This window comes from Triturus cristatus, chromosome 9 (assembly GCF_964204655.1).
Source record: "Triturus cristatus chromosome 9, aTriCri1.1, whole genome shotgun sequence".
NCBI classification, from domain to species: domain Eukaryota; kingdom Metazoa; phylum Chordata; class Amphibia; order Caudata; family Salamandridae; genus Triturus; species Triturus cristatus.
The window spans coordinates 864,206,082-864,232,071 of NC_140592.1; the positions used below are offsets into that span (position 1 = coordinate 864,206,082).

Below are 25,990 nucleotides of genomic sequence, written 5' to 3' on the forward strand. Positions count from 1 at the left end.
GTGCTCCAGTTGGAGCTTTCTTCCTTCGTGCTCCCGTTGGAGCTTCTTTTCTTCCAGTTCGCCTTGTACACGCATTTGCTCTACTGCTAGCTTCTTCTCCGCTAACTTCAATTCGCCCTCGATTTTGAGTTTGGCTAACTCGAGTTCATGACTGCGGCTTCTCTCTCTGTCCGCGAGCTCTTCCGGGGATAGGCCCCCGTCTGGTACGATGCCTCGCACCTGATTGCTACTGCTTTCACTTTGGGGGGGTTCGGCTTCGTCGGGGCGCTCCCCCGTGCCTTCCGGGCGGGAGGCCCCGGTCTCCACCCAAGTTTTCAGTGCTTTCTGCAAGTCTTCCTTAGTGTTGAGGCCAGTGGTAGCGATTTTAAGTTCTTTGCAAAATTGTTTTAGCTCTTTGTGTGTGTATTCTTCCAGATGCTCCACCTGGAACACTCTGTTGGCGTTGGTTTCTGCGGAGCTCGTGGCGCTTCCTTCTACCATCTTTGTTGGTCGTGCGTCCGTCGTTTACTGTACGATCTCTAGGTGATGGGCCCGAATCCCGTCGCTTGCCACCAATGTTAGACGGCGACCTCAGAGGAGCCCGGAAAGGGGTCCTGACTACCCTGAGACCCACCCTCAAAGTATCGTAGCCGGGCACTGGCGGGAGATTCCCCAGGGGGAGGACTCTCGCAACTAGGATCGTACTTCTGGCACCACACGACACAGAGGGACCACACTGGGTATTCTCAGAACAAGTTTTATCAAACAGGTATCACAGCAAATATGTACAAGGTGAGCACGGGCTCAAGAGTCTCGGAAAGGTAGGGGGTAGCGGGACTGTCTCTGGTAACGGTTCAAAGGAGGGACGTACCCGGCGCACAGCTCACAATCCTCGAGCTGGGGGGTAGGCTGGTTGTCGTGGGGTCCGGCGGGACCGGTGGAGTCTGTGGAAGCCGCGAGTCACTCAGCGGGCTCAGGTACAAGTTCGGAGGTCTTACGATCTTCGGGGAGCCGCGAGTCACTCAGCAGGGCTCAGGTACAAGTTCGGAGGTCTTACGATCTTCAGGGAGCCGCGAGTCACTCAGCAGGGCTCAGGTACAAGTTCGGAGGTCTTACGATCTTCAGGGAGCCGCGAGTCACTCAGCAGGGCTCAGGTACAAGTTCGGAGGTCTTACAATCTTCAGGGAGCCGCGAGTCACTCAGCAGGGCTCAGGTGAGTTCCAGTTTCAGGAGCCGCGACCACGTCAGCAGGCTCTCGTTGTTCCAGCGTCGAATCTGCCGGACAGCCCCAGAGCACCCCTTGTTATAGTTCGACCCCTCTTTGATGTCCGGAGTCTGTGCAGGCAGGGGTCTTGTCACCTGGGGGTCGCTTGTCGGGATTTCCTGCTATAGTCTTTTGATTCTTTCAGGGCCGGGTCGGGAGGAGTCCCAGACACCCAGCAGGCGTGGAGCCAGCCCTCAGGGAGGCCGGAGGGCCGATCGAAACCCATCGTCCCGGGGGAGTTCAGAGGTGCGATAGAAACTGCTCCTCCCTCTCTCATCCCCTGGAAGCGGGATGTCCTCCAGCCGGAGTGGCGCCTCTATGCCCGGGTCGCGCTGGGGCCGGGCGGCCATCTTGGTGCATGAAGTGGGCACGCGGGCCCGGGGTGGCCGAAAGGGGAGAGGCCAGGGACGGGGATGTCCGGGTCGGTGCGTGTGTCCTGGTGGGGAGGTTCGGCGGGGCCGGGGGCTTGGGCTGTATGTACCAGGTTTCGGTGGTGCGGGGGCACGGAGGGCCATTCTACGAGGCCGGGTCCAACACCAATCTTAAATGGTGTATGTTTGTGTATATCTGCATTAACCCTCAGAACTGAAGTTTTAAATTGTCATCATCAGTTATAGAATCAGTCTTTGAATTCATTTTTTGAGGCAAGATTATTGTACAGGGAGTGCTACTTTTCACAAAGCTCAACATTGTTTATTTGGATGAGTTCTGCTGTGTTCTACACAGAGGCCACTATTATAAGTTGATGGGAGCAGTATCTCTGGGAAGGACACCACTTTTCCCAATTGTAACTGGTATGGTGTTTCTGCAGCCAGATACCCCAGGTGTAGAAAGACCTGGCTCATCTTTACCAGCTGGTAAAACCACATGCGGCTCGGGCTCCAAGCACAGTCCGACCCTTGGTCCCAGACTCTGTCCTACCCTCTCCTAGGGCACAGGGGAGCAAATAAATGTACAGCTTGCTAGACAAAGCCTCTCCTGCCCTCTGACGTTCCCACAACCAGGCCCACCCACTCCCCTTTACCACCAGCTTTTAGAGGTGGTAAATAAGGATACTAGGCCTATGCTGCAATAACAAGAAGCAGGTTTTTGGTATTTTTTTCTATAGGTTTTGTGTTCAAGAAGCTTTCTTTTTAACTGTTCCTATAAAATACCACTAGGAAGGAAACATAGCTGATGGCTGTAAAACCAATACTTCAATTATTCCATCAACGTCCCACAGTAGCGACTTCATTAACGCATATGTTGCTCGGAAATGTGATTTACCATAATTAATAACAATTTGTAATGGAGTGAAGCATGCCCTCGCATGAATAGAATGGGTTGGTAATACTTGCGGGAAGGTAGCGAATAAATATTATATAGTTAGAAACACGTACAACAATTAGTTCCTTAAACAATCTAAAAAAAAATATGTGTCTTTTAAATGTCTCCCTTCATAAAGGAATATGAAGCCTTTCAAAGGAAAAACAAACTTAAATTGCACTACTGACAGTATCCGTATTTGGGCTACTTTTTAATTGGTTTTGGGCTAGAGAGCGTTCCAAAAATCTTACAGACGCTGCACGCCCCACTTCCAGCTTAGGTAAAAAGGTATAAGAGTTTGGATAATGGCGATGAGTGCGATGCGTAGCGCAGTACCTGGTGATGTTTTCCCGTTTACTTTTTTTAAGCGAGAACAGGCTGCTGAGCGTCGCCTGGGAGTTCACTAAGGCTACAGGCGTGGTGAGTAAAGGATTGACCATCTGAAGCAGAAATGTTCCTCAGTGAACGCAGAGCCTCCGGCGTGGTAATTTAGTGCAGCTAATTTAGTCTGTAGGGTAGAAATAAGGGTTATTTTGGATGATCGGCTACCTCTTTTCGAGGGGTGGGGCTCTAGTATATGTCCGATTCAGTTTCCAACCAAAACTATGGAAAGCTTACGGAGATAACTGCTCAACATTTTGCGAGTCCGTCATTTCAGTGATAACGCTAAGATAGCAGGGTCTACATAACATCTCTTTATATTACGTCACCAAATTTGCTGTTTGTTTCTCAAAATGAATAGTACTTTAAGGATTCTATTTATTATTTTAAATCTGAAAGTCCCGTGAAAAAAGCACTGAGACGCCGCCAGCTCGGTCCATCTCATAGCACTTTGATTGTGTGGCAGTAGGGATGGAACAAGTCCTAAAACAAGTAAGGGCTCCGATTTAGAACGATTATACTGCTCTGGGGCAGGTTAGCTGCCCGGAGTCCTCTTTCCGATCATCAGCGCCCGCAGCTAAAGTGCCTTACGCAGCCCGGTGGACATTGAATCGTGCCATGCGCGCGCTGTGTTCACGCGGGGACAGGAGATGTGCACGCGTATGGAGTGCACATCTCCTGTCTGTACGCGTGCACATCTCCTGTCCGGGCGCGCACATGATTTGTCTCCCATCACGCCCCAAAGCGATGACAATATCGTCTCGCCAAGGCGAAGCAGCGCATGCGCTGCATTCGCTAGGCAAGACCTAAAAAGCACACGCACAAGCGTATGTTCTGAGTTTTAAAGCCCTTACTAAAAGCCTGGCAGAGCAGCGCATGCGCGCTGGCTCAGGCAACACCTAAAAAAGTAACATTTCATTTTGGTGGCACATGAGCACTCTTAGCACTGCGGGAAGAGCTGGCATCAAATAGCAGTTGCCAGGGCTTCCCAAAAAAACAAAAACAAAAAAAAAAAAACATGAGGGCTTTGAGTAGCAACGAAAGCTCAGGTGAAGGAGGGGGTAGAAGTAACAGAGTGGGTAGGGTTTGAGGGTGCAAATCAGGCACTTGAGAAAGGGCCCAAGGATGGGTTTTAAAATTAAATAAAGCCAGTGAGGGGTGGGAAAAGCAATGTATGAGCGTAGGGAGAGGAATATGGGGGTAACATGGAGTGTGTTGGGAAGAAGCAGTACACAAGGGAAGAGGACTTGGAATCATGTGCATAATCGTGGAGTGCTGAAAGTAAAAGGAAAAAATATGCTCCCTGAATGCAAGCTGTGGAAGAATACAAGTCAGACAATCAAAAGGATAGAAAAGAGGTTATGCTCTAATGAAGGGATAAAAACAAGAAGAGAAAGGAAAGCCATTGGATAAGAATCAAGTAAACTAATGACAAGAAAGCGAAGCAAAGTTGAGCAATGGGCTAGCTCCAAACCCACAGTAGTTTGTTATGGTCCACAAATGCCTTCACCTAAACAGAGCTAAAATCTGTGTTGTAGGCGATACCTAAAAATGGGGAACACAAACTTAACCAAAACAGATAACGAAAATCAAGTAACCTTCTTATTTAAACAACATTCCCACAACAACATGTGGAAACTAGCCGAAGCATTTTCCTCTCGTAGTAGGTTCCTAAAGAATCGTAATAGATGTATTCCAATGTTTGCTCAATGAGTTATAAAAAGGATCCTTAATGATTCGGGAAACTAAAAAACTAACAACAGCCACAAAGGCCCAGTAAAAGTGATGACCTCAAGTAGACCTCAGTGGAACTCATGTTAAATCCTCTCCCGAATACGTTGAGTCAAACTAGACATGGGGAAGTCTGAACATTATTCAACCTCCATAGAAATCAAATGAGAATTCATGAAAACCCACCAAGTCTGCGAAGACTAGTACAAAGTCATATTTTAAAGCACCTGTCCAACAGGTTGTCAAAGAGACTTGGCAGGGCACTGCTTCAATGCTAAAAACGCTGAACGACAGTGGAGCAGGGTCGAGTGGACACCTTTGTGGAAACCTGGGTGCGTTCCTAGATGCCCAAGGACTCCCTCTCGCACTGGTTTGTCATCGAGCGGGCCCACTGTTCCCTGGAGCCTAAACCCCCGACAGGGGGCCATGCCCGCCCCATAATCCTCAAGGTTCTCAATTTCCGTGATAGAGACGCTATCCTAGGGGCGGCTAGGGCATGGGGCCCGCTGCAGTTTCAAAATACTCTGGTTATGTTCTTCCCGAACTACACCAGGGAAGTGCAGGCTCAGCGGCGAACCTATGACGAGGTAAAATGGAAACTCCGGAGCTTGGGTCTCCGTTATGGTCTTCTCTTCCCAGCCCGGCTTAAGGTCCTGTTTCACAAACAAAGGCTCTTCTTTGATACTCCTCAGGCGGCCTGGACCTGGCTCACGGAGGAGCGGCCTCACTTGGTTTGGTCGGCCCCCTCTCCTGTGCATCGGACCCCTTCACAGCCGCTCCAGCAGGCGCCTTGGCCACAGAGGCATCGGACCAGATCCCGCAAGAAACAGGACGTCAAGAGGGAACATCTCCGTCGCCGGGTGTGTCGCCCGGGCAGCCATGTGCTCAGACTTCGCCCAGAGGCTCCGGTTCCCCAGGCCCCCATCTACAGCTGCCGGACCAGAGTGGCGGGCTGGGACCCGTTGCGGCCCTACGCCGTCCGATATCTGACTCCGATTTGTCGAGGAGTCCGGTGCTCCGTGGCTCCGACGACGATGAGGCAGCTTGACCGGCATTGACTCTTCCAGCTTCTTGAATGGCCTTTGCATTTCCGATGTATACCTGCTCCTCCGTCCTCTCCGGCGAAGGTGGGGGGGCCCAGTGAGAGCAGTCGGTATTGGCCTCTGACTCCAAACAGTTCTTATCACTTTCTCTTCCCCTTGTGTTGCCGGGGGGGAGGGGTCCTCCTCCTTCTTTGACTCCGGGGACTTTCTCGCAACTTACACCGTAGGTGGTTCTGGATGTACTGGTAGCGGATGGTGTGTCTATATCCATACAAGAGGTGAGGGTCCATCTCCGCCATGCCTATTTCTGCTAATCGATTTAGCTTAGCCCCTAGTTTGCCTTAGCATTGTTCTTTTTCGGGCGACAGATGCTTCATTTCCAGAAGTGTAGGGTGGGGGGAGTTGGAGGGAGTGGGGGGGGGGGGGCCGTTGTCCTCCATTGGTTTGTTGTTTTTGGCCACCCACGGGCCGCCGTTTTTTGTCTTTCTTGGCAGACACCCACATACAATTGCCCGCGATGTGGGTAGGAGATCCACCAGCTCCCGCGCCCCCGATGCATCGGCCCTAGACGCGGACTCGGACGTCCCTTGGGATCTGAGGGTGCTCGAGCAACCCCTTTCCCCTGCACACACACTACGCTTAGCGATGGCCCCTGCTTTACATAGAGCCCTACACATCCTTTCTTGGAATGTTAACGGTCTACTGGACCGGATCAAGTGCACCGCGGTTCTTCGCAGCGCCCAGCGGCATGCCCCAGATATCTTGCTCCTGCAGGAAACGCACCTCCTGGGTTCCCAGTGTAATTACCTTGCTCGGTACGGATTTGACAGGGTTTGGCACTCTGGTTTCACACAGGGATCCGGGGGGGGGGGTGGCTATACTGCTCCGAAGGGGGCTTCCATTCACCCTGTCGCAGGCTGTTTCTGATTCACAGGGCCGCTATGTGGCCCTGACGGGCATGATCGAAGATCATCCCTTTAATCTTCTGTGTGTCTACATTCCCCCACCAGTATGGTTTCCACTCTTAGTCAGCTCACTTCGGTGTTCGCTTCCCTCCCTGAGGGTCTGACGGTGGCGGGGGGGGTGGGGGTGCTTTAACGCGGTTTTGCAACCCTCCCGCGACACGACGGGCACCCCGTCGGCGTCTCGTCTGCCTCTGGCGAAACGGCTATCGGACTGGTCCTCTGCACTGGGCCTCTGACGCCTGGAGAATATGGAACCCTCGTAGGGAACAGTATACGCACACCTCAGCGGCTCACCACACGCACTCTCGTATCGATCTGCTTCTCCTATCCGCCACTGACTGTCAGTTGGTGTCCGGGGCCACGATTCTGCCGAGGGGTATCTCTGATCATTCCCCGGTCTCTCTCCTTCTCGGTGCCCCCTCTAATGGTACTCGCACAGTATGGCGGCTGAATGCCTGTTTCTTGCAAGGTGCGCATTTTGTTGAATCCCTTGGGCAGGAACTGAAACATTACTTCTCTACCAACACGGGCTCGGTCTCTTCTTCGTGGACCCTGTGGGAGGCCGGCACGGCAGTGATACGGGGGTGGGTAGGGGTCTGGTTCACGCAAAACGTGCGCAACATTCCGCTAGGCTGGCTCAGTTGGAGACCCTGGCGACGCGTTTGGAAAGCGCCCAAACGGAGCACGCTGCTGCCGATTCCACTCGTCAACTTACCCAGATACGTGACGAGATCTAGCAGCTCTCCATGGAGTCCGCCAAAATGCTCTGGAGCTCCTCAGTTGCACGTGTGTACGGTTGGGGTGACAAAAACAGCAAACTGCTGCATAATTTGGTGTCTTACCCTAGGGTTAATTGTATTATTCCAGAGATCCGGGGTGAAGGGGGGGCCTCATGCACCACCTCCCTGACCATTGCCCGCGCGTTCGCCAGCTATTATGCGAAGCTCTATACTGCTCGGGCCCCTCGGTCTTCCATAGCATCCCTATTAGCGGACACTGGAACCCACTTACCCAGTCTGTCCCCGACGGACTCTGAATCTCTTGACCGTGCTATCTCAGCAGAGGAAATCCAGGGAGCCATTTCACTGCTGCGTTCTGGCAAACCGCCCTGCCCAACGGTTACCCCCAAGAGTACTACGCGACCTACCGAGACACTCTGGTTCCGTACTCGTTAGAGGTGTTTAATCATGTCATCGAGGTGGGGTCCTTTCCGCCTGAGACAGACATGGCTACTATTGTCTTTCTCCCTAAGACGCAGCCGCCGTCCCTCGCTTGCACGGATTACCGCCCTATCTCCCTCATCAACACGGAGGTCAAGCTCTTTGCGGCTGTGGTAGCTCAGAGACTCCACCCCACTTGCACACGCTGGTACACCCGGATCAATGTGGCTTTATGCCGGCCCGGGGTACTAGGCATTGTATAGGCTGTCTTCACCTCGCTTTGGCCCACCGCCTCACGCCGTATCTGGCCCTGCTCTTCTTAGACTTTGAGAAGGCCTTTGACACGGTGGATTGGAAGTATTTGGAGGATGTGTTGGAGTGTGTGGGTTTTGGACCCGTGTTTCCAGGTCTTGTACTCCGCGCCGCGGGCTTGTGTCCTCATCAATGGTGTGCTCTCGGAACCCTTCCCTGTGCGGAGGGGTACTCGCCAGGGCTGTCCGCTTTCCCCGCTTCCATTTGCCCTGGCAATGGAGCCATTGGCATGCCTCGTCCGGCAGGATCCCTTCATCCGGGGTTGGACCTGGGACCAGACCCATATTGACAAAATAGCCTTGTAAGTAGACGACGTTCTCCTCTTCCTGGCTGACCCCGAGGGCTCTGGCCCGAAATGTCTGCAAGCTCTTGAAGCCTTTGAACAAGTCTCTGGGCTCCGGCTCAACCCGGCCAAATCTACACTGGTCCCACTGCAACCCTCACACGCGTGCTTCGACTGGCAAACATCCATCTCCCCTGCGTCGGCAATCCTTTAAATACCTGGGGGTGTGGATCGCCCTACATCCAGAGCTTGAATGGGCCTTGAACATCACACCTTTAGTTACCAGGGCGAAGGCGGACCTTCGGAAGTGGCAATCTCTTCCTCTCAACCCTCTTGGAAGAAGTGCCCTTTTTAAAATGATGGTCCTCCTCCGCTTCCTATAGATATTGCAGAATGTTACTTTGTACCTTCCGGGGAGCTGGTTCCGGGAGCTGGATGGGACCCTTATCCGCTTCTTATGGGGAGGGAAGAGGCCACGACTGTCTTTGGCGCATTGCCGTATACCACCATACGATGGGGACATGGGGGTGACCAATTTGCACCTCTACTACCTGGCTACAGGGCTCATTGTGATCCACGACTGGTTTGCGGGCGGCTGGTCTGACCCGGCGTACCGAGTGGAACTCTGAGCAATGGAGTTTCCACGGATCCACGGCTACTTGTATGGAACTCCGGTGCCGCAGGATCTTCCCCCCCGTTACCCGGGCGGTGCTTGTGGCCTGGCGAGCCACGCTGCGGCATGTAGGGTGGAACCAGAGACTGACCAGGCAGACACCCCTGTGGAGTGGGACGTGGCTGGCGGAGGTCTCCTCTTTACCTGACTTCCGTAGGTGGGATCTCATAGGGATTTCGCTCTTGGGAGACGTTTGGGTGGGGACCACATTAGATCATTCACAGACCTGCAGCACCGAAATTCCCTCCACTCTTCCCAATTCTATAAGTACTTAAAACTCTGGCATGCCCTCCGGGTCCATATCCCCTCCCCCACATCCCTTCCCGAATTCAGTCCACTGGAGGCCCAAGTGATGATGGGGAACTTGGGTAGAGGGGGGGGGGGTGTTGCAGATTTACCGCTCACTTGTAAACAACAGCCCTGCGACCCTAGACCGTCTTCGCGCTCGCTGGGAGGGGTACCTGGGTCCCCTGGACGAGGCGGACTGGAGAGATGCCCTCATGGCCCCCAAGCTGCTGACGACCTCTTCCAAGCTGCGGCTTGTCCAGCTGTTCTACCTGCACGCGGCATACCTTACTTCCGCGCATTTAAGGCTCGCTTGCGGCCCTCCCTATTCTGTACGCGCTGCCAACAGGCCCAGGCTGATTTCTACCATATGGTATGGCAATGCCCGGCCCTCACGCCCTTTTGGACAGGGGTGGAGCTTGAGCTTGCGCAGGCCCTTGGGTGGGAGATTCCCCAGGACCCGCTGCGCTTGATACTCGGGGTGTTGGATGGCTTGGACTGCTCCCGGGCTGATAAGCGGTTTTTGGGAATGGCGCTGGCAAAACGTGACATTGCGGCACTTTGGTCCCAGGCTACACCCGAAACAGTTAGGGTGGAGACGGGGGGTAAACTGGTGCGGTACCCAAGAGGAATCCCTTTTTGAGGCTAGAGGTTGCCCCGAACTCTTCGACAAGGTCTGTGGCAAATGGTTTCATTTAGTGCAGTCATGAGAGTGCCGTGGCTAGTGTCTGCGACTGTCAATAAGCTGGTGGTCTCTCTGCCATAGAACTTTTATGGATCTCTGTCATTCTTAAGATCCGCATTGTACGTGTCTATCGTGTCTGTAATGTTGTTAATGAATTTATTATTGTTCTCAAAATACAATAAAACTTGATTATCAAAAAAAAAAAACGCTGAACCACATACGGTCTAACTAAAGGGCTGCCAAATGTGGCTGACATGATTGGACACAGTGACCGGTACTGATACATTAACATTTATAAGTGTGTGCAAATCAGCCACTAGACGTTTCCTAAATCCTTTAAAATGAGCGTTCAGCGCCGATTGTCCTAACGTATGTGCTGGTGGAGGTTTGATTAGAACCATTCTACAGACTGTGAATAAGATAATTTTAGGACCATTTTAATCGGAACAAAAGCAGCTAAGTGCTCAGAACAGCAAATATAGGGAATTACATTATTTTGCTGCTTTCACCAGAGTTCCTTCTTTGATGTGTTCAGACTAGAACCATCACCTGTGCCATGTCATAAGGAGCTCTGCTGTTGTTGGTGCCCAAACAATAACATACATCTATTCATTAAGGCAATTTTTCTTTTTAATCTTAATATTCTTACTGAAAACTTTGTTCAAGAACAAATCTCTTGTACCAAGAACAGATAGCAAGATTAAGTCTGAGGAATTAGTCACAGATTCCAAATAATAGTTTACAGCATGCAATAGGTAGTTATTGCTTATTTTGCAACTGAAAGAAAACGTGGGGAAAAGTTTAAGTCCACATTAATCACATTCAGGTGAGACTTTGTCATTAACGTATGTTTGTGATACAATCAGCACGTCACAAATGTCCCTTGTAGACACACATTCATCAAAAGGTCCATCACGCCCGGGGACCTAGCTGTTCCCAACCTTGCCGCTGGTACCGGCCTCACAGAAGTCCTCTTATGTCTTTTTGGTGCAGGTGACGAACATTTTCCTAAAGTTTAGGACGCTGGTTTACTTGCGATTGTTTTGCCTTCTTTTGCGTTGGTGAACCCCCGTAGCTTTTTGTGATGTGCTAGATAGTTTACTGGGAGGTACGGGAGCCTATCCTCCAACTCTCTTTTTTGTGATAACTTGTGATACAATCAACATGTGCAAACGTTACTTTTTAGTATCAGAAGCATGCATGAGCGTGAAAGGAGAAAAGAGATATTTGATATAACTCAGATGAAGTCTGCAAAAACTTATAACTAACTCACGAACACAACACAAAGTCATAACTATCTATCTAGATATTAGTGCTAGCCTTGAAAACACTACCCACGGGTAGAGCAATGGACAACCAACTAACAAACTACCCAACTAAACTAAAATGTTGTGTGCCACACCCATTCATACACGTAAGAAACAAAGAATAAACTTCCTTCAACTTTTACATTAAGCAACACAAATCAGTACTAAACGAAACATTTAACAACTCTACAAAATATTAACCACCAAATACACAACTTTGGGTTAAACAGTACGAAACAAGTCTCACAAAGAAAGCACTATAATGTTACAGTGATGGTAGGAGATTCTATACAATTACTAATAACCCAAGTACTGAAGGGATTTCAAACAGAAGGCAGACTCTTGGGTTTCCACCGATCATTCAAATGAATCTGTCAAGCAGGAATTCTCCATTCAGATAAATTGGCTGTAGCCGATGGATAACACTGTGTAATATTTAAAAGTAACAGAGAAAGTAAGTGTGTGAGTTTATTAAGGAGAAAAGTAGGACAACATGGCATATACAAATGACATCTTTGAAACAAGAATGGCTATGTTCTAAGTTACAAGTCTTGCTGATAAATTTGAGCTGGACAATCTGTTGGATAGCGTAGCAAGTGATATTATAGTTTACATTTCAAAAAGTGAACTTAGCTTGCAACAAAGTATTTGTACTTCAAAATATATTTCAAATACAAAGTAGGGAGGCAATATATATATTTTTTTTTGATAATCAATTTTATTATCATTTTGAAAAGCAAACAAGACTTGACAGCACATCTCTTACAAGGTAAGGCAAAAACAGACCCCAAAAGGCAGTAAAAACCATAGCCACAGTAGGAATAAACGGGCAAGCTACCCAAGTTGGAAAGCAGTACCTAATTACATGAAAGAGCCATAGGAAGGAGTTTAAAACAGTAGGTTCAACCATTTGCCCCAAAACTTGTGGAATTTCGCTGGGCAGCCACATGCCTCAAAGAGGGATTCCTCCTGGGGCACACGCCAGTCCCCCCCCCCCCCCCCCCCCCCCATCGGTGCCATTTTCTCAGGGTAGGGGGCTGGCCTGGGCCCAGGCCACCGCAAGGGAGGCAATATATGTTTATGATATTTATTTCTTTACATTGTCCTTCCTTTAGAAAATTTCAAATTATTAGCAGTATAAATCACTTTCAATCGTAAATGTGATCTTTCTGAAAAGATATTCCCTAGCTCAGTTTTTAAGATGATTGACATAAATGCTAGGCCATCTCAGACTGCTAAAAGCGCATTATGAGGTTAATGGTGCAGAGGTACACACTGCTGGGCTAAGTGCATCCATGTGATGGAAAAGGAAGGACGGTATTAAATGTGGTGAATATACTACAGCTTGCATGGATAATGTTTTGAGCACCCGTCTTTACTTGACAAAAGAAGTACGACTACACCAGTGAATACTTGCATTATCCCAGCAATGCTCACAGCTTTCAAGATAGGACATTTTGAGTGAAAAATCTACACTTTCGGTTTGCAAATACAAAAGTCTCTCTAAAATAAAGAGATTGGTTAGTTGATAGCTCAACAGCAAGACAATAAGAGTGAGCACTAAAGGTGTGTGGCTCCACATACACAATATGGACATTAGAATAAACTGTCTGCATTCATTCTGTAGTCCAAAGCCTGCTCAGGCCAAATTCAAGGCCCGGAAAGGGGAGACTCTAGCTCTGGTATCAAACCACCTCAGAGCCTAAATTCTAGCCTTGAGGACTAATATCATTTGAAACATGTCAGAGGGTCACTAGAGAGGGCCAATCTGGACTCCTAAAACATTAGTCTTCCCAAAATTATTTACTGAGAGTTTACGTGAACAAGTCATCCATCCTGCGCCATAAAAATAAAGTGTCACATTCAAACCTGCCTTAAAGAAGACTACACTGGCTGCCAGTGAAGTACAGAAATATATCCTAAATCATCTGCTAGAATCATCATGAATTGTAGAGTAAAGTTCAAAACAAACCAGCTGAAAAGAATGCCTTCTATGGACCAACCAACAACTTGAGATGGAATAACATCATGCCAAACTGCCATATGAATTAAACGTGGCAAAAATAACGAGATGGCCCTACTGGAATTAGAGGGCCACAATCTCGGAACGCTACCTTCGTCAATGCTCGAGAGCCTAGCCAATTCATCTGCTCTTTGAACAAATGTTTTCATTAAAATTTCTAACACATTGACTAGAGCACAGAAACAGGGTACTGTAGAAGGAGTGGGCCATGCTCAATTTGAAAACAGCCACAGAGAAGAAAAATATATATATAAACATATACACATCTCCAAAGGAAAAGTTGATTCCTTTTCACCTTAAATCAACAGCCGAAGACCAAAAAGTTGCAAAAAGCGGTGATTTATTGTCGCTTCGCACAAAACCCAACGCGTTTCGGGGACGACCCCTTGATCACAAGTACAGGTATCGTTAGCCAATCTGCTTAAGTAAACAAACAATCATGTAAGAAATAATGATAGAAAACAGACTTAAAGAGTTCACATCACTCAAATAGTCATTTTGAAAAAACATAAATATCAAAAATTCATGAAATGTCTAAAAAACGGAAAACATGAATATTACTGTTCTTAATGTTTTTTTTCACACAATTCATTTCCAATGGAAAAGTATATAGTCACTCGGATTAGTTCTGAAATTCATTATTCATTTCATTATTTACCTTTTTGTCCATTCAATTACAACAAAAAGAAGAAAACTTTATTGTTCACCTCTTAAACTCAATTAATCATAACATGAGTTGTACTCAAAAATTAAGCCCCAGTGGGCAATCATTATATAATTCAATTAAATAAATGTATATAAAAGGTGTCGGACGAAAAGTGGCTGATCTTCAATAACACTAAACAGAACTCCATCCTTTTCATGACTGCTTCCTAATCCAACAAATCTGCGATCTAAACAAAAAACAACAATTATCCTTGAGTTTCCATAGATTAAAGCATAAACAAACAAATACACAAACATACAAAATATATGTGATGCCACCGACCATAAAAAGGATCTTTCTTCTCTATATATAAATGTAAGAAAAGACAGTGTTAAATTAGTTGCCCTTGAAATTTCTGTTATATTATCCAAAATATATATATATATATATATATATATATATATATATATATATATATACACACACACACAAATTACCTACTGCCTTTGATGATCCAACACTGTGTTTACCAGGTGCACCTATGCCTATCTGAACAAAGCGCTCCAAAGGGGCATACAGGCTAGCTCTTTGGCATTACAAAAAATAATACATAGATTATTCTGAGATCTCCATCAAAACATAACTGTCAAAACACAATACATCATGTTATACAAGAGGAAACAACAATATATTAAAACAATAAAATAACATGTCACCCATACACCAAGCCGAATAATCTTATATATAGATTTTTCTAAACATTATGAGTTTGCACGTAGGTATCTTCTTGGGCGACCTTGCCTACGACTTCCACTATTGCCACACACACTGCTTCCCATGAATATAAGAAAGCCTACCATCTGTTGATCTTCAACACAAAGTGCTTAAATTATCCTCTAACCTCAACAGAGGGGCAAATCAGGTAAAAGTGCATCATGTCTTCAGCAATCCTCCTTCACACAAAAAAGCAAGAATGTTGTCTATTTCAATTCTAGATTTCAGTGGCACCATATTCATCCTAAACTTGCCACCACAGCTATTAAACTGTGAGCAAGTACAAATCTAATAAAACAAGCCTCTTCAAAAGGAAATGTGTGCACACTATAAAAGAACAAAAAGGATAATCTTGAGATTGTATCCCAAATCCGTGACCAAGTCTGTTTTTTATTTATTTAAAAGCGTAATCTTCATCATTAAGTCCTGACATGAAGCATCAACGGAGCCTTGGAGCATACTTTCACATTTACACTACAAATTCAACATTTTGAAAACCTATGAGAGCTACGTATAAGAGCATGGTCTTTTTGACACCAACAACTGATGCGATACATTTGGGGTATTTGGATTAGTCAAAGAAAATTTAGGATTACTTTCTTTAATTTGATGACACTTCATCATGACAAAAACCAGGGCCCCATGATTCCTAGCACTAAAAAATATAAACAACATCTCCAACCTTAATTTTTGGAAAGCAGACACTATCTGTCAAACTTACTCTTGATTGTTTCCAGCGAAAGGGTCACAGACATATTCCCACACCCATAAAGCAAAGCTGACACTGTTGTATTCTTACATACCTTAACACATTTGTCTAGGACACAACACCTTTAATATCTGGAATAAAAGCGGATAAGTCCACATAATTTTCGTGGAACCCTCTTAGAAAATCTTGCTTCTTTATTGTAACCATTTTCCATTTGTCTGGAAAACACTTCCAAAACAGATTTAGTTCTGAAATAACCCAACTTTCTCTTTTCAAATTATACAAAGAGCCCTGACCTGTGGATTCGCTGAAAAAAAACTTAGTTTTGGTCTTTGAGGTTAAATTTTAGCTGCAGTGTCCCCAAAAATATTTCAATGGTTTTGTAGTCCTCTTGATGTTTGAAAAGTAAGTGTAGTGTCATCCACATAAATGAGGCAAACAAAACTGTGTGCATAAAATCGCCTCTCTCTAATCTTACTATATTTTTCAATCTGTTTTTATAGTGAAATAACGGTCCATGATAGAAAACCCACTAGTAAAACCTGCCTGATTTGTGGGAATTATATTATTGTAAATGGCCCACTCTTCGACTGTAGTCGATAACTAACCACTTACTGACCAACTTCTTAAAGTGTCTGGAAACATAATCGTCTGTTTGAGTTGGCTTAAAACCGCATATTTTATTTTAACTAAGGCACAATAATATTATCTTTGAGAGGGCATAGCAATCGTCATTACTCTGGTTAGGTTACTAGGTTGTCCAACCACTGAGGCAAAACCTAAACATATTTGAACGTAAAACTGTCTGGGGCAGATGTCTTACCGCTTTTTGACTGCCGCACCCCACTCCTCTTTTTTCTTTCCTTCAGCCATAATTAGGAGTTCCCCTCTAAACCCCCCACCCAGGCTCCCTCCCCTCCCGCTCCCCAAGCCTCTCCTCGTGACTAACACAGAACATCCTCCTAACCCCCCTGAACTCCCATCCTCCATCCCCTTCTCGCTCATTCCCCAGACACTTTTTAACATAGAATTACATCTCGCCAACCTATCGTTTGAACACACCACTCTCAAAAAAGATGTCAATTTCCTCTCCTCAGTAAACCGCCCCAATCACATTAGTCCCCTGTGCACTGTACAAAACAATTCTACATTCACCCATCCACAGGATACTACCCCCCCTCTGCAACGTTAACTACTTCTTAGAAAAAATCTCCAAAATTGACCAATCCTTCGCCCTAACTCCCCCCCTCTTAACCCTCTACCCTTACCAGACATTTCATCAAATTCTCCTTCTCTCTCTACGCTCCCTCACGACTCCTTATCGCTCCCTCTTCTCGTCCCTATTCCTGGACCCCGCCCCATCATACTTGAACTGAAAAATAATGCTTCTTGGCACGACTTCTGTCCAGTCACTGAACTTGATGTCCTTAACGTCATTTCCAGACTGAAACCATCATCTCACACTAAAGATCCTCTCCAATCCAACCTTCTCCAAGACCTAAAACATATCATTACCCTCTACTGGACCACCATCATCAACTCCTCCTTTACCTCTGGTTGTGTCCCTGCATCCCTCCAACTGGGACAAATCACTCCCATCCTCAAAACTCCCGCTGGTGACCCGAATGACCTAAATAACCTTTGTCTTATCTCTAACCTTCCTCTTCTCTCAAAAGCCCTTGAAAAATGTGCCCTGCTCCAACTAGATAGGCACATTGATTCATTCAATCTTTTAGACTCGTTTCAATCAGGCTTCAGAAAGGGCTGTAGTACTGAAACGGCAATGCTAAACATAATTGATGACATCCAACATGCCCTTGACAAAGGCGAATCCTCCATACTCATTCTCCTTGACCTCTCCGCTGCTTTCGATACTGTTAAAAACTCTACACTAAACACACTTAAAGATCGATTCGGCCTCTGCGGATCAGTCCTCAAATGGTTCACCTTTTTCCAACACAGAACACAGCAAATTAAAATCCAGGACTGCCTTTCCAAACCTCTGCCCGTCTCCCTTGAGGTCCCACAGGGCTCCATCCTCTCCCCCTCTCTATTTAATCTCTTCATGGAACCCCTCACCCTCATCCTTAACCAAGCGGGAATCAACTACCACCTTTACGCTGATGATGCCCAACTCTACTATAAGATTCAATCCCGCTCCGATATCCTTCCCCTCAATGATGCCTTGAGTAAGATTCAAATCTGGCTCCACTACAACCACCTCAAGCTTAACCCAAAAAAGACCGAAATCATTCTCTTCTCCCCCAAGAACAACTCGCTCCCCATTCTATCATGGATCTCTGACCTTACAGCTCTCAACTGCTCTCTCACTATATCAAACACAGTTAAATCCCTCGGTTTTAACATTGACCAGAACCGTACTCTTATCCCTCATATAAAAAAATTCAGCCAAAAGCGCTCTTCACACTCCATCACTTAAAGAAAATTAAACCCTTCATTCCAGCAGACGACTTTAAATTAGTAGTCCAATCGCTAGTCCTGTCAAAAATCTACAATGGGAACGTCATCCTCGTTGGAACTCCTAAAGCCCACCTCGCCCCAATCAAATCTGTTCTGAACCTCGCCGCTAGGCTCATTAGCGACCTGAAACGGTTTGATCATATTTCCCTTGCCCTTAAAACCCTCAAGTGGCTGCCCGTTGAAGGAAGAGCCGCCTACAAGACAGCGTGCATTACACACAAAACCCTGCATCAATGTTCCCCACAGTACCTCGCAGATAAACTTCACAAAGCTGGCTACTCTAGATCACTGAGGAGCTCCAACACCCTCGCTCTTGTCCCTCCTCTATTAAACAAGAAAACCACACAATCTCGCTCCTTTTCCGGGAACGCACCTAACATCTGGAACTCCCTCCCCAAAGATCTTTGTTGCAACCCCTCGTACGCCAGCTTCAAAAAAGACCTCAAACTTCTCCTGCTGAACAAATACTGGGGTCCTTAAATCTGCCCCTGGGCACTCATCCCACCCCTACCTCCTATTGTTCTCCTTCGCCCACTAACTCCTACCGCCAGTCTTTCCTACAGGACCTGCCCGTCCCTTCAGGTACTACCTACTCCTCCCCCACTCCTCAGCCTCCACGCCATTCACATACCCGTCCCCCCTCTTCTCCATGCTTTCCCTCCCACTCTAGGCTAATTCTCTCAGGACTTACGACAACCCTTTGTAACTCTGATACCCCCGGGTCCAGCCAGCGCTATATAAAACATGTTAAATAAATAAATACATTTTATAGAGTTCAGGCAACTCAAACATTCCTCCCTAGTTGTGTGTGGGTGCCCTCGGGCATTGCTATCAAAAAAATTAATCAATTGATCCTATCAAGCTTGGAGCATCACTACCATATCCAATGCACCTCCTTTATGAGATACCACACAAGCCATAATTTCCCAAAAAGCCTTCACATGCCTTCTGTTTACAATTTCTAACAGGGTATTCCTCTTCTGCAAGATAAACTCAAGCTCCTTTGCATTAAAAAGGTTCTGTGCAGTTAAGCTAGACTTTAAAAAGAGCTGTAACAGTCTACACGACCTTCTGTTACTAATTAAAATACAAAGCTGGTCTTGGCAACACCCAGAGGATTACTCTCACCATATACAATTATCTGTTTGGTTATCATTCTGCGTCCCGTGGACACTTTGGTTTGCCATGTGTAAGGGACTAACATCTCAACAAGCATTTAATTCTATGTCTTGTAGAAACATTGAATACAGAAATTAATCGTTCACTACTTTGTTTTCAGCACTGCAATGAGATTTTAATGTTTTTGTTTTAGTCCGAACTCCATAAAAGCAGGACAAACTTTTTCAAACGTGTGGTTTCCTCCAATGTCACAATCAAAGCTGCCAACTTAACCGATTTTGAGTGTCAACATTACCCATCTAACCAGTTCGCATTCTGGTGGCCACTTTCCCCGGGCCTTCCTCTCAATTGTAATAGTTTTTGAGCAATTCTTCAAAAACTTCTAGGTTTTCCCAAAGCTGGACATTGGGTCAGTATTTGTAGGAAACCCATGAGCAATCCCTCTGAATGACAAAAATACAAACTCAAGTAACTCCATTAGACCACTCATATCAATTCGGTCTCACGTGCCACTGGATTATTTATGTAGACTTTTAAAACAAGCCTTGCCACCAAGAATCAGCGTGTGGTGCATTTATATATAGGTTAGGTGGCATTATAGTAAAATAAATAAAAAATGCCTCAATGCACCATCAGTAAATCCACACGCAGCCAGCGAGAATAAAAGTATGCTGGGGTGGGCTTCAAACAAAGATAGCGTTGTCACTCATTCAGTCATTGTCATTTCAGCCCACGCTGTTCAATGTGCTGTCAATTTCTGATAGCAGTCGTACTGAAGCGGACTGAGCAACTGCCTTCACAGGTCACCGAGCAGTCACGAGACGGTAATGACATTCGACCACAGACCATCGACCGACGTTTGAACAGACACTACGAGAAGGAAAATGTTTCTAAAATCATATGCCATTCGGTTGCGCCGGCTTCTGATTTGACCGGACAAAAAAAGGTTTCCCGAAGAATGAGTTAATAGTATACTCTAATTATTTTAACTGCATGTAACATGCTTTCAATTAGATACATCACATTAAATCACTGCAAACATACCTACTTCTAACAAAAGAACGCTATCTTCCAGCCTATCCGACCCTCCATTAGCTGTTATTTGTTGTAAACATAATGACACAGTCGTCTGTTAAATGAATAGGCAGGAAAAATAATGTACATAAATGCATGTTAACCTTCTGTACATCACTGGTAACTTACATAAACTCCCAATACGTTAACACATTCTGCCCTTTATGAAATGTTGCCCACAACCTACATTTACAGCTACATGTCCATATGACGCTACACTGAGGAGGTTGATCTCGAGCCCATTTCAGAGACACAAGGCGCAAAAAATAAAAAATAAAAACCAACACGATTATGGTATTTTTCAAGCTGCAACTTTTGCAGCGTGACGCTGCCCTGTTGCCTCTGGGTTGATTCTTATACTAAAAGAAATCAACTGACACGATGGGGAAAAAAAGCATCTCACATGGAGCTTGCAGTTTTAAAATCATGAAGAAAAACAACAGATTTCTGACACCGGTGTTGTAGAAGAGAAAAGTCGAGTTAAAGGACAAACCATTTCAGCTTGGCTGTTGACTTGGGCGTGCTGTTTTTGAGAGGGAGGGAGGGTGGAGCTGAAATGGGTGGAGCCCAGAATTGTACAGTGTGCTGTTCCACTTTACATATAAATAGATTACTTCCCTGTAAATATCACATGGACTGCTGACAGCTACACACTATGTGTTGAATACAAGCAACTGAGGTAATTTAACAGGATTGCTACTACAAATAGTATCATCATTGGCATGTATTTGTTGCTTAACAACGCAGTAAAACTTTACTCAAAATATGCTGGGTTTTTCTTTTTACAAATTAGAGTAGGAGAAACAAGATCGGATTTTTTTTATTTATTTAAATCAAAAAAATGCCTGGCAGTTCGAGTTTGGTAACTTCATTTCATGGGTGCAATTATTGTGAAAAGCCCTTACCCAAAATATATGATCTCCCCACAAACTATTTGCCGTTTTCTCATTTGAGGATTGGCTCCTATTTCACACAATAAAGACAGAATGTCTTTTGGGGTCTATTTCGAGAAAATTATCAAAGAATCAATGAGTTTTAACGTGAATGCATGTTTTTCTCAGATATATTTACGGTAATCCTGTTGCCAGCAATGTTAAAGAAGAATATTTAAATGCATTTTTGTTTACTAAACGGGCCTATTTCGGTAACATCAGGGTTCGGAAATTCATCGGGAAGACCCCTCCCCACTCTTGGCCAAGTACTCGATTCACTCGCGCTGTCAAAATTCCTTAACATTTTGAAATAATTCTGTGCAACGAAAATACAAAATCTACCGAACACGAGTTTTTGTTTTAATAAAAACCTCTCTACCGATTCCAATAAACATATTCGTCTTAAAAGTGAACCAAGCAACGCCCCTAGTGCTTCACAGGGGGCTGTTTGACAATCACGTTCAAGCTTTAGGACAGAGACCTCAATTCGCCTTACAGCAGCATAATAGAACATTTCTTTTAAGCACAGCCACGACCTATCTGCCTGACAGTTGTTTTCACGGTCGCACTCCGAGATTCTTTCTTTAGAAAAGGCGATTTTTTAAATTTATTTTTTTTAAGTAAGAGAGAACGAACATATTTTGCTTTTACGCTACACATAAACTTGGCTTTGCCCAGCCCCCTACCCATACCTTACTAGGGAAGTGACTTCACATCCTTTGACATCAAGCACAGCTCCAAGACGGGGGAGGGGAGAGAGAAACAGAAATGGACAGAACCTGCTTCAAATCTGAGCAATTCTCTATATCTGCTAAATGCCGAAGAAAAACACAAAGGTGCAACACGATCCTAGCGGGCAAAACAGTGTAAAGCTGACTCTGTCATAGAGACTTCCTGCATGTTATGTGCAGCTCTCACAATGGCTATGTAGTCACCACTCATTCCCTGAACACTGGCTCACTCGCGCAGCAGCTTACCTCTGATGTGTGACAGGGCCACGGGCTGGAAGGGCCCATTGGACCCGGCGGCATCGACCACCATTCTGTTGCCGGCCTTGTTACATGTCAACATTGAGGACCCAGCGGGAGAAGAGGTGCGATAATCCTTAGGGCGAGAAACCGGCCTCCATTTTAGTTTTTAAAAAAAAGACTGAAACCGAAGCTCTCTGCAGCTGGAGGGAACTGGCTAGTTAGTGATGTCAGCAAGCAACGGAAGGCGGGATTGGCTGACGGCAGCGACTCAAAATGACACTAAAAACTGCAAATAGAAAAATATTCCTGATTGGCTGGGTAGGACACCCGTGTGAGTACTTGCAAAAGGGTTATGTTTCAATCACCATTCACTTTAATTTTTAATCCGAGGCTTTTACGCTTTTCAGGAAGTGGGACGTTAATTTTAAAACGGCCGTGTAAACAGCGAATAACTTGGCATATTGTCTTTACTGTCTACAATGTTCGTATATCTAGTGACAATTTGGGAAGTCGTTCTTTCTGTTTTGATAAAATAGTGTACACTCATGCCCGTTCTTTAAACTGGTGGGACGCTGCTCAGTGGGTTAAACACGCCTGCTGGTACTGAGAACATCGGGTGGTCAGCAGGTTACTTATTCGAAAGCAACTCAACCTTTCGCTCTTTATGTATTTTTTATTTATGATTTTTTTATTACACGAGGCTGTCTTAATAGTTTATCCTGTCTCTGGCCCAAAATCGAGGCTGCCACACTAGCACAAGGCTGCGGTTGTTGGCTGCATGAGTTCATGTCAGTACAGCGATCTTCCCAAAGAGAATGTGACTATTTACATACAATTGGAATAAATATGTAAGTACTCAGGTATTAAGAACTACAGGCATAAGTATTTCTCGACACTGGAGCACTCACATTCTGTAACTTATTAAAATAGTTTTAAGGAGGTAGTCCATATGTTTATTCCTTTCATTTTCACTACTTCAACTGTTGTCGATAATTTTGAAAAACACACCTGGCAGCCGACATGTGTTTACTCTATTACAAGACTTTTTCGAGGCTGCAATATACACAAAATATATACTGTGCTACACACACCACACATATACATACATTAACACACGCACACACATATGTCTTTTTCTAAAAAAAACTATATTGTACTATTTCAATTCAATCACTTTATTCTGAAGGTTTTCCATCCATGAAAGTAACATACATAAAAAATTGTACATTTCACATTATTAAAACAATTGAAAACTAACAAGAGGGTGATTACAAATAACAATAAATAATTAAAAGATAAAGTGCTAGATGCCCTCATAGCAACTTTGGAATGATCCTTCATATTTACATAATTCATTTGTCAACAATTTAGTAACAAAGAATGATTTTAACACCACGTTCTTGATGAAATGGGATTCGGCCCCCGCTTTCATGCCATGGTCAGGGTTCTTTACGCCCATCCACGGGCTTGTGTCCTGGTGAATGGGGTTCTATCAGAGCCCTTCTCGGTCTGCAGGGGAACGAGGCAGGGTTGTCCTCTTTACCCCCTGCTCTTCGCTTTGGTGATGGAGCCCTTGGCATCCTTGATACGATCGTGCGAGCACATGTAGGGATGGAATTGGCCCAACGCCGAAACTGACAAAATCGCCATTTATGCGGATGATGTCCTGATCTATTTAGCAGATCCCGCCCGGTCAGGCCCCCACTGTCTCCGCATCCTGCACTCCTTCGAACTGGCCTCTGGTTGAACCCCGACCAATCGGTTCTAGTTCCCCTCCACATCTCCAGAGAATGCTTCGACTGGCAGTCCACTATACCACTTCGCTGTCAATCATTCCAATACCTGGGGATATGGATGACTCTACTCCCTGAGCTTAGCTGGGCCCTCAACGTCACTCCCCTGGTGAGATGAGCTAAGGCGGACCTCCAAAAGTGGCAAACATTGCCCCTGAACCCCATGGGGAAGGTCGCCCTCTTTAAAATAATGGTACTACCCCGGTTCCTCTACGTTCTTCAAAATACCCCCCTGTGCTTCCCCAGGACCTGGTTCCGCAAATTGGATAGCATGGCCAATAAGTTCCTTTGGGGGAAAGGTAGGGCCCGACTGGCGCTGAATGTCTGTAGGATCCCCTCATTTTACGGAGGTCTGGGGATGACTCACCTATATCTGTACTATCTTGCCACATGCCTACTCTCTATACATGACTGGTTCAACGGGGAATGGTCTGACCCGGCTTACAGGCTTGAATTGGGGGAATTGGGCCTAACCAAGCTTCAGTCCATGTTGTACGGGGCTCCAATCCCATCCTACTTGCCAGAGGTGACACGCTCCGCGTTATTGGCCTGGTGGGCTGCACTGCGACACACCAAGTGGACACACACACTGACCCAGTGTACACCCTTGTGGAAGGGGACCTGGATCAAAGACGCTAATGGGCTGCGGGGTTTCCGGGCATGGGACCTTATAGGAATCTCACAACTAGGCGATGTATGGGTGGGGGATCACAAGCGTTCCTTCAAAGACCTTCAAAGTAGATACTCCCTGCATCAGTCGCAGTTCTACAGGTACCTGCAATTGCGACATGCTCTCCATACGCACCTCACAAAGGGTACACGGCTGCCTGACTATAGCCCGCCTGAGGCACAGATTATGTTTGGGGACCTGGGGAAGGGTGGCATCTCCCACATCTACCGCACACTGATCAATAATACCCCTACTTCCCTGGATCGACTTCGAGCTCAATGGGAGGAATGGGTGGGCATCCTGGAGGAGGAGGATTGGCGCAATGCCCTTATGGCCCGTAGGACGGTCACCGCCTCCGCCAGGCTACACTTGGTACAGCTCTATTATTTACATGCAGCCTACCTCACCCCAGTGCGCCTTCACCGAGCGGGATTTAGCCCGACCTCCGCTTGTACTAGGTGCGGTCACGAGCTAGCTGGTTTTCTCCACATGGTATGGGCATGCCTCCGCTTGTTGCGGTTCTGGGAGGATATCGAGGAGGAACTCACCGAGATATTGGGGTGGGAGGTTCCTCACAATCCAAAGCACACGATCCTGGGTATTACTGACGGGTTGGACGGGTCTCGGAATGAGAAGTTGTTTTTCACCATAGCAATGGTGGTAGACAAAAGGGACATAGCGGCCTCCTGGAAATGCCCCGAATCCCCGAGTGTTGAACACTGCTGGACTGGGGTGGATTGGTGTGCCACGCAAGAAAAAATCATGTATGAGGCACATGGGTGTCCCAAGAAATATCGTAGGGTCTGGGGGAAATGGTTGGGGGGTATGGTTTAGTCCCAAGGGGAGTGTCCAAATCCATGTTGCTTTGCATTTATTAGTGTCTGTAAACTAGGCCGCACAAAACCTTGTATGTACTCCTGGACTTTCATGGTGTCGTGATGACTGGCTGGTGTCTTCTGTCAAATCATTAAAATGAATAAAAATGTGTTTAGCAAAAATAAAAACACCACGTTAATATCGTGGACAGAGTTAAAAATAGCAACAAAATACTAGAAAGGTAAAGTGTCACGTGCCCTTACAGCATGTTTTTAGAAATTAACCTAGATGTAATCTTAGGTTTCCCTTTTAAGCTTTTAAGGCAACTTTCCTGCGCTAATTCATAAAAAGCTTTAGCAACTTATCTTTTATTAAAACCTGGGAACAAGTGTGTCTCTCTGAAAGCCCTTGGTATGCCAATTTTTCCCAGTTCAGATTCAATGTATGCCAGCCACAGAATTCGGAGGCCATTATCACAAGACAGACAATCAGTGATTATTTCTCTAGTGAGTACAGCCTTCTCATTACTCCGAATGGAGATCCAGAATAATAAAGGCCTCACTCTGATAAAATAAATTTCATAATGAAGATTTAATTCTTTATGGCATA

The 25,990-nt window shown here is 46.0% G+C and overlaps 1 protein-coding gene across 6 annotated transcripts in view; it reads right to left on the minus strand.

Moving 5' to 3' along the window:
• The window catches only part of PPP2R5C (protein phosphatase 2 regulatory subunit B'gamma), a 1,282,082-nt gene that overhangs the window by 924,152 nt on the left and 331,940 nt on the right, over positions 1–25,990 (minus strand). Inside the window, exon 1 of one of the 6 annotated variants that reach the window (XM_085626349.1) lies at positions 22,109–22,343. The exons of 3 other annotated variants lie outside the window; for them this stretch is intronic. In XM_085626349.1, the coding sequence (XP_085482475.1) occupies positions 22,109–22,202 (94 nt within the window). In that variant the 5' untranslated portion in view covers positions 22,203–22,343. Of the gene's footprint in view, positions 1–22,108; positions 22,344–25,990 lie in introns of those variants that run through there. 2 more of the 6 variants (XM_085626351.1, XM_085626352.1) reach the window with 2 other exon arrangements.